The sequence below is a fragment of the Lepidochelys olivacea genome (assembly GCF_965140295.1).
Source record: "Lepidochelys olivacea isolate rLepOli2 genome assembly, chromosome: 16".
Taxonomy (NCBI): Eukaryota; Metazoa; Chordata; order Testudines; family Cheloniidae; genus Lepidochelys; species Lepidochelys olivacea.
In genome coordinates this window covers 6,842,648-6,850,757 of record NC_140426.1, presented here as the reverse complement: position 1 = coordinate 6,850,757, position 8,110 = coordinate 6,842,648, and the positions used below count along the sequence as shown (strand labels likewise).

The window sequence follows — 8,110 nt, the reverse complement described above, 5'->3', positions numbered from 1 at the left end:
TCTGCAGTATCTTCCCCAGGGACCCTGCAGGGCTGCTTGCTGGCTCTCACCTTCCCTCTCCCTAACGGCACCGAGGCCAGCTCTGGGCCCCCTGGAGAGGGGGGTGGTTGAGCCTCTCCGCTGAACGTTTGGCTCTTGGGGCTGTGGCAGTGTAATAAGTAGGCACAAACTCAGACCGACATTTGTGGGGTGAGCTGAGCTGCGTGTCCAGAGCTCACTGGGCAGAGCCAGCCCTGGCCAGAGGGCCCAGAGGATACGGGATCCAGAAGTGCACAGACAATACTGTCCCGGATGGCTGATCTGGGCCCAACCCTGGGCAGCATTCCCCAGGGAGTATGCATTCAGCTCCCTCGCACCTCCGTACCTCGCAGCTTATGGCTTGTTTTATTCTTTTTTTCTTTTCTTATTTTTTGCTTTTTTGCAGCAAGCTCTCCCCAAAATGTTCTGAAGAGATAAAATCTCCAAGCAGGGCAGCTGCTTCCCTGCTCTCCCACCTGTGTGAGAGATAACAGAGGGCATGGTGATGGGTAGCCGCTCTCACCACTGCCCCTTTGGGGACAGGGACGCTGTCATAGTCCGACTGGTCACCCCATCCTCTGCAGTCTGTAGTACAAGGGGCTTTGGTGGCCTTGGCTTGCTAGCCAGATACCCTCTGGGGCCCTCACTCCTGGGCTGCCCTACTGGGGAACAGGAGCCTTGCTGGAGGGGTAGAAGGGAGGAACATGGCATGGCACACTTTGACAAAGTCTTCAGCCTCTGCACTACTGCGCACCTGGCAGCATGGAGCAGAAAGGCTGAGCAAGGAGATCCGCAGGTCCCTTCCCCTCCCAGAGACATACAGAACCCATGGAAGAAGGATCACAACTCAATGCCTTTATTAACACGAACCACCCAAAGGATGGGGCGTCCCCAGACAGGGATGGGCAAACAAAGATCCTCCAAAACGAGGACAAATGGGAGCTTTCCTGGAGGGCCTGTGGAGGAAATGGGCTACGTCCGTTAATAATGGGAGGCCAATGGCAACGGGTTTAATTGGCTGCAGTTACTTTGACGCATGCCAGCTTGGCCACCGAGATGAAAGCTTTGGCAAATAATGCAGAGAGGGTCTGACTGACGTGTGGCAACCTCCCCGTCCCATCCCTGTGGGAGGCAGGTTCAGGTCTCACGTGCAGCCCAGTTCAGCCCTGGGAAGCTCCCAGGCTCTCCACCTGTGTCACCTCTGTAGGTTGCGTGGGCTGAGCAGCATGGGGGCGCCAGCGCCGTGGGTCAGCCAGGCCAGTGGTGGGGCTGCGCCTGGGCGGAGCTGCTCCACCCTGACCAGGCCACAGAGCCAGGGGAAGGGGACAGGAAGCAAGCTGCCCAGGGAGTGAGCACAGCGGGCTGGGTGGCACCTGTCCAGATGCACAGGGGGAGCGTGAGCCGCAGGATAGGAATGTCCCTTGCTCTGGAGCACTGCCAGGCCCAAGGGGAGCACCTCTGCTCAACCAGTGGCTTCATATTACAAGGGGGCTGTGTTCCCAGCAGCCCCCACCTAAACTTGAGCACTGAGCAGGTGGGGATGCCCTGTGCTGGAGCGGGGAGCTGGGCCGGGGGATGATGTGTATAGCACCTGCAGTGCCAGGGGAGCTAGTCAGACCTGCCACCCTCACTCGGTCCTGTCATCCCCTGGGACTGGTCCGCAGGCTTCTCTCACGCTGTCCGGCCCCCGGGGCAGGGAGGCGGTGCAGAGCTAGGCAGGGCGGGGTGCACAGGTTACATGATGGTGCAGGAAGACAGTGGATTTCGGATGTGGCAGGTACAGGCAGCGCCGCAGTACTGGCGGAAGGTCTGGTAGCAGCTGCGGTCGGCGTCGCTGCTCCACTGCACGGGGTTGGCAGCCAGGGCCTCAGCCGGCAGTCTGTTCAGGATACTGGTGTTCACTGCCAGCGCGGCCAGCCCGTAGTCGGTGAAGAGCACGGTTTCCCGCTTGCAGGTGGGGCAGGAGATGAACTTGTACTTGGGGCAGGACTCATAGAGGATCTGCAGGCACTCCTCGCACACCGAGTGCAGGCAGGAGAGGATGCGGGGCCGCTTGTTGGTGAAGTTGTACATGTGGCCGCAGGTGGGGCACTCGAGGGGCTCGCACGGTGTGGAGGGGTGCAGAACGTACTGGTTAACGATCACCTCGTCTGAGGGCGGCTGGCGGTGGTAACAGACCTCTGAGCTGCCCTTGCGCTGCCCTTGGTATATTCGCTCTCGCCGCGGCAGGGGCGGAGTCCGGGGCAGCCCCAGAGAGCCAGGATTACTGTCCAGGGCAGGGATGTCCCCGCAAGCCTGATTGACAATGATCTCGGACTCTGATGGCCAGGCACGCTTGGCCACGAGGGGGGGCTCCCGGCGGGGCGCTGAGGTGTAGCGCGGCTGGGAGGCCTGGAGTTCCGAGAACTTCTCTGGGTGGATGATCTTCATCGCCTCCATTTTGATGATGACTTGTTGCCCTTTGAGACACGACATGAGGATGGTTTTCACATTGCTGTCCGCTGCTCTGGGCTCTGCAAGGGGAGCCTGCATGAGGCTAGAACACGCCGGCAGCATGCAGAGCTTTCAATCGTGTTCGGGCAGTGAAGCGATAGGGCTGGAGAAAGCCGCTGGAGCAGGGGCACATCCTGGGAGAAAGGTGCAGCTCTAGGCAACCAAGTTCCCTCCGGATTCCAGTAACCCCAGCTTCCCCCGCATTCCTAGAGGTGCTGCTTCCGCAGATGGAGGCGTGCACAGGAAGTGGCTGCAGTCACAGCAGCATTCTGCTGAGCGGAGCCTTTCTGCTCCTAGGTTCCAATCTAATGATCAAAGTTCTTCCTCCCCGCAGTGCCTTTCTCAGATGCTTAATCCTGTGGCAGCCCTGTCATGGAGAGATCTCCCACTCTCTGTGTGCTCTCGCTTTCCAAGCCAGATCATCATCAGCTGGAAATAGCAAACTCAGGCAAGAGGCTTAGGGACAGCCAGGCTCTCTCCTGGCCCTGGAGCAGATGAGTCAGGGCTCCAGTTCATCCCAGGACAGCTCCCACCAGGCATATGCTCAGTGCAGCCTGCAAGGAGGGCTCCCTGCACCTTTCCACAGGTGCCCTGCCCCCACCCAGCCTGTATTCCTCTTTCTGGGTAAGATCCTGGCAGGGCTGAAGAATGTGTGTGTGAATTCCTTTGCTCTGACTTCGTCTCTCCCACTCGCAAAGTCACTGAGGTTCGCGGAGACTGCAGCTGCCCCAGGGTAGTAGCTGGGCACCAGACCCAGAGCCAGGAAGCGTCCTGCTGGGGTGAGGAGCGGACCGGGCTCACCTTTGCAGTGGCATGCTCCGTTGGTGGGGATGCAGGGGGTGTAGCCACCGATCAGACCTGCCGCACTGCCCCAGCCTCAGCTCCACGTTCCCTGCAGCCACTCGCAGGAAAAGGCTGGAAACACAAAGCAACAGGAAGTTGGAGACTCGGCTCAAGGGAGATTTGAAATCTGCAAGTGTTCAATGGGGATCACTGGGTGGCTGGAGCCAGCGCCTCACTCTCTGCTCCTTGGGCAGACCCAAGGAGCACATCCCAGAGCCCTGGCTGGCTGCCCAGCACAGCTGCAAGACATGGGAGTCGCCAGGCATTCCCCACAGGCCTCTGTTCTCCAGTACCTACCTGTCAGTTTCCCAGGGCTGGGCTTGGGGAGGGGGGATTCTGGGGAGGGGCTCAGCACTCCCTGACCAAAGCCTGGGACAGACTCTGATGTCTCCCCTAGAAATCCCAGATGCATAAGTAGCCTGTTACTCCCCCTCCCCCTCCTAGGTCTCAGGGGCCCTTTCTCAGGTAGTCGGGGCTCCCCACTCTGCCTCTGGATTTGTGCATTTGACCCCTGCCATTGATTATGTCACTCTCCCCACATTATCTCACACACATTCGCTCCGCCCTGGCTTCTCTCTCTCTTCCGTGTCCCCCATCCCAGTCCTCTTGGGACGGGGGCTGAGAAGGCACCAGTGTTTCAGGGGTGAAAGGGTGACTGTCACTGTAGGTATTGCCTTCCTAGTGGCAAGGAGACAGCCCTGTCCCTCTGGAGAGGACGATGGAGGCTCCTTCATTGCAGGCCTGGCAAATTCCTACCCTGTGTTAGCAGGGAGCTGCCTTCAGCACGCTCCAACCAAGCTCTGCAAGAACTGATCATGGGGCCATGCACCCACGGAACCACCTAAAGGAGGCTGCTTGGCCACAGGCCGTTCAACAGGTCTGTCTGGCTATGGTGCAGCCCCAGAAGGGACCACCTGGCTAAGGGGCTGCCCAAAGGGCTAGCTGAGCGAACTGGTCAAGGTATTTTACCCCATCCAAATCTCTCATTCATCCCAAATGTCTTGCTCTAATGCAGTGGGGATCAGCAGGAAGCGGGTGGAAGAGCTGGTGAGTTAGCTGGGCCCGCTGGGCCTACCCTGCACCTTCATCACAGCCACCAGGGCTTGGAAGGCAGCAAATCCTCATCACCAGGCTGCCCGCTGTCCCTGGCTGCAGTGTGCTACATTCTACCTACCCAGCCACAGGGACAACACAGCACACACCCTGCTATACGACACAGGAGTGACACATCCACCACACACACTGACACACAGCACTCCCACTGCTACACAACACAGGAGTGACACACCCGGCACACAACACACACCCTGCTACACAACACAGGAGTGACACACCCGGCACACACACTGACACACAGCTACACAACACAAGAATGACACACCTGTCATACACAGCACACACCCTGCTACACAACATAGGAGTGACACACCCAGCACACACCCCAACACACAGCACTCCCACTGCTACGCAACACAGCAGTGACACACCCGGCACACACACTGACAGGCAGTGCTCAAGAGGCACACACCACACACACAGTGACATATATGCTCACACACACACATAACAAGCTAACACACAGCATTCACACTCCCAGCACACTCCATGCTGACAGGCTGGGAGCAGCTCACACAGCCATACGGTGTTCACAGTGACCCATGGCACGCACTGTATGCAATGACACGCAGCACAGATATGCAGCATACACACAGCATGCACACAGTTACACAGCACTCACACTGACACATCACACACACTCACAAGCGCACACACAGTCCTGCAGGCTGATGCCCACCACTGACACACACTGACAGGCAGTAAATACCCTTACCTGGGATGGGCTGTGGGGCTGCAAAGCTCTGTTATTTAAGGAGGCTCCTGCCTTGTGGGGCTGGCTCCTCTCTCTGGGCCAGGCAAACTGCCAGCGGACTGGAGGCCTCAGTCACTAGAGGTTATCTGAAAGGCAGAGGAGATGACTCTGTTATCCACACCCTCTCCAAATCGTGCCTGGCTCTTCCTCAATTCCAGTCCAGCTTCCTGATGGCCCCTGGCAACAGTCTGCTCAGTGCAGCCTCTTCTGCTGTTCAATGTCCAGCCCAGCAAAGAGGTGATTATCCCCTAAAGGGCAGGACACAAAGGCCGCACTCAAAGAGGAAGGGCTCTCCCCCAGCTGTGCTTGTTCCGGATGCTGTGCAATGGCCAGCCCTCCAAGGTACCTGCAGGCCAGTGGGCTCAGGAGGGAGCCCAGCTCCCTTCCAGGCCTGCTGCGGAGGTTCCCTGGGACTGCTCCTGACTGCACCTTCGATCCCAGGGATGCGACTCTTCCAGGCTGCAATGATGAAGGACAACTGCCTCTTCCCAGGGCTTTCGCCTCCTCGACTCCTCGCACCAGTACGACAGCAAACCTGCTCTCTGGGCAGGATGGGATTTTGCTTCGACAGGTAAGATGCTGATGCAACACTGTCTGCGACGGCAAGTGCACACGGCATCTGCAGGCTACTGAACTGGCAGAACCTTACAAGAGGCGGCAGCATCTGCTAGTAGCTTTCCTGGGATCATCTCTGGAAAGGCAAGATCCTTGGCAGCACAGCAGATACAGGGCTGGCTGGAAGCAAGGGCCTTGCCAAATCCTTTCTGTTGCTGGCGGACCCTGTCCCCTGGGGATGCTCACTGCTGGAGGTGGTCTCTTTACTGCTCTGGCTGCTGCTGTGGAAGGCTCTCCCCAGGAGCTGTGAGGGAGCCTGTCCCCAGGATGCTCAGTGCTGGGAGCTGGTTCCTTGCTGCTCTCTCTCCCCCTCTCTCTGTGTGTCTGCAGTGGGTACTGCAGTGATGCAGCCAGCTCACATTTCTCGCTATCAGCAGCATGGAGCCCAGAGGGCCGCAGAGCCCTAGTGCCCAATATCAGCTCCCTCCCCCTCGTCATTCATGAGTCTTTTCCCCTCCCTCAGCAGCATTTAGCTCAGTTCCTCTGCTCATCTCTGCTCGTGCAGCAGCCGGTTCCAGGCAGGCTGCTTGCTATGCAAGCTTTCTGGGGGAGGGGTGAAGGGGATTTCCCCCCTCGATGGCAGGATGGCTGCAGCTCTCAGCAAGCTCTCCGCTCGCTCGGGTGTGAGAGCACAGATTGTGGTCTGGGCTTCCTTCCTCCCCCTCACACTTTTTCCACCGGTTGAGCTGCCTGCTACTGCTGCTGCAGCAATGAATCTCTGCCACCTCGCAGCCCAGGTCAGCCTCGGAGCACCCCGCAAATGCACATGCTGCCTGGCTATTGCCTCCCCTGCCACTCTGGGAGGCCAGCAGAGGCCATTTCAGAGCACAGACCTGCTTTGACCCCTGGTGGAGTCTCCTAGGAGGCACAGCCGGACAGACACAAGTGCAGGGCCGGGGCCCAGCACTTTAGAGGGGCCTGCAGTGACTCAGCAACTATAGGGCAAACCCACACATGCTGGTGTAAAGAGCCAGGAATATTGCCGTGATAGCCTGGGGCCGTGTCCCAATAGCCTGGTCTCTGCGCTGGCTAGGCCCAGCCGCCCCGGGGCCTTGTCCCAATAGCCTGGTCTCTGCACTGGCTAGGCCCAGCCGCCCCGGGGCCGTGTCCCAATAGCCTGGTCTCTGCACTGGCTAAGCCCAGCCACGCCAGGGCCGTGTCCCAATAGCCTGGTCTCTGCGCTGGCTAGGCCCAGCCATGCCGGGGCCGTGTCCCAATAGCCTGGTCTCTGCGCTGGCTACGCCCAGCCATGCCGGGGCCGTGTCCCAGTAGCCTGGTCTCTGCGCTGGCTAGACCCAGCCACGCCGGGGCCATGTCCCAATAGCCTGGTCTCTGCACTGGCTAGGCCCAGCCGCCCCGGGGCCGTGTCCCAATAGCCTGGTCTCTGCGCTGGCTGGGCCCAGCCACGCCTGGGCCATGTCCCAATTGCCTGGTGTCTGGGCTGGCTAGACCCAGCCGCCCCGGGGCCGTGTCCCAATAGCCTGGTCTCTGTGCTGGCTAGGCCCAGCCGCTCTGCGGCCGTGTCCCAATAGCCTGCTCTCTGCGCTGGCTGGGCCCAGCCACGCCTGGGCCGTGTCCCAATTGCCTGGTCTCTGCGCTGGCTAGGCCCAGCCGCGCCGGGGCCGTGTCCCAATAGCCTGGTCTCTGCGCTGGCTAGGCCCAGCCGCTCTGCGGCCGTGTCCCAATAGCCTGCTCTCTGCGCTGGCTGGGCCCAGCCGCCCCAGGGCCATGTCCCAATAGCGGGGCTCTCGGGGATGGGTAGGTCCAGCTGCTCTAAGGAGTTAATTCAATACACGGGGCTCTGGAGATGGGTAGGCTGTACAGGCTCTCTATTGGTAGGGAGAAAAACACACTTTAAAAAATTGTTTAGCCTGCTTGGCAAGCTCTGGCCAGGGTAAAAGGGATGTGGGGCTCAGCAGAGCTGAGAAGGAATGACTCTTCTTTTCCAGGGCCCAATCATCTCACACAGGACAGTGTTGCAAATGCTCACAGCTCTGTCATGTGTCAAACGGCAGGGCTCAGTTTCAAACCACACCAGCAATTCCCCTTCTTCTTCTTCTTCTTCTTCTTCTTTTTTTAAGAAAAAAAGTCAAATTAAAAAAACCAACAACCCCAAAATGTAACCAAACAGTCACACCAATACTCAATAGTCACACCCAGACCAAATAGCCACAATGGAACCCAAAGTTCAAATCCTAACTCAACAGCTGCATCCACACCCAAAAGCGACAACCTTACCCAACAGCCACAACTGAACTCAATAGCCAAACC

General features: G+C 58.9%; 1 protein-coding gene across 3 annotated transcripts; it reads right to left on the bottom strand.

The window, feature by feature from the left end:
* Positions 1–852: 852 nt before the first annotated feature.
* Positions 853–6,431, bottom strand: RNF208 (ring finger protein 208). Of its 3 annotated transcripts, none has more exons than XM_084650105.1 (3): positions 5,571–6,431; positions 5,186–5,310; positions 853–3,426 (listed from the first exon to the last, which is right to left on the bottom strand). In XM_084650105.1, the coding sequence occupies exon 3, from the start codon at positions 2,572–2,574 to the stop codon at positions 1,753–1,755; it is 822 nt and encodes a 273-aa protein (XP_084506231.1). In that variant the 5' UTR covers positions 2,575–3,426; positions 5,186–5,310; positions 5,571–6,431; the 3' UTR covers positions 853–1,752. The 3 variants fall into 3 exon arrangements, with proteins under 3 accessions (XP_084506231.1, XP_084506232.1, XP_084506230.1); XM_084650106.1 differs by having other exon boundaries at positions 5,654–6,431; XM_084650104.1 differs by having other exon boundaries at positions 5,186–6,431.
* Between the last annotated feature and the right edge of the window lie 1,679 nt (positions 6,432–8,110).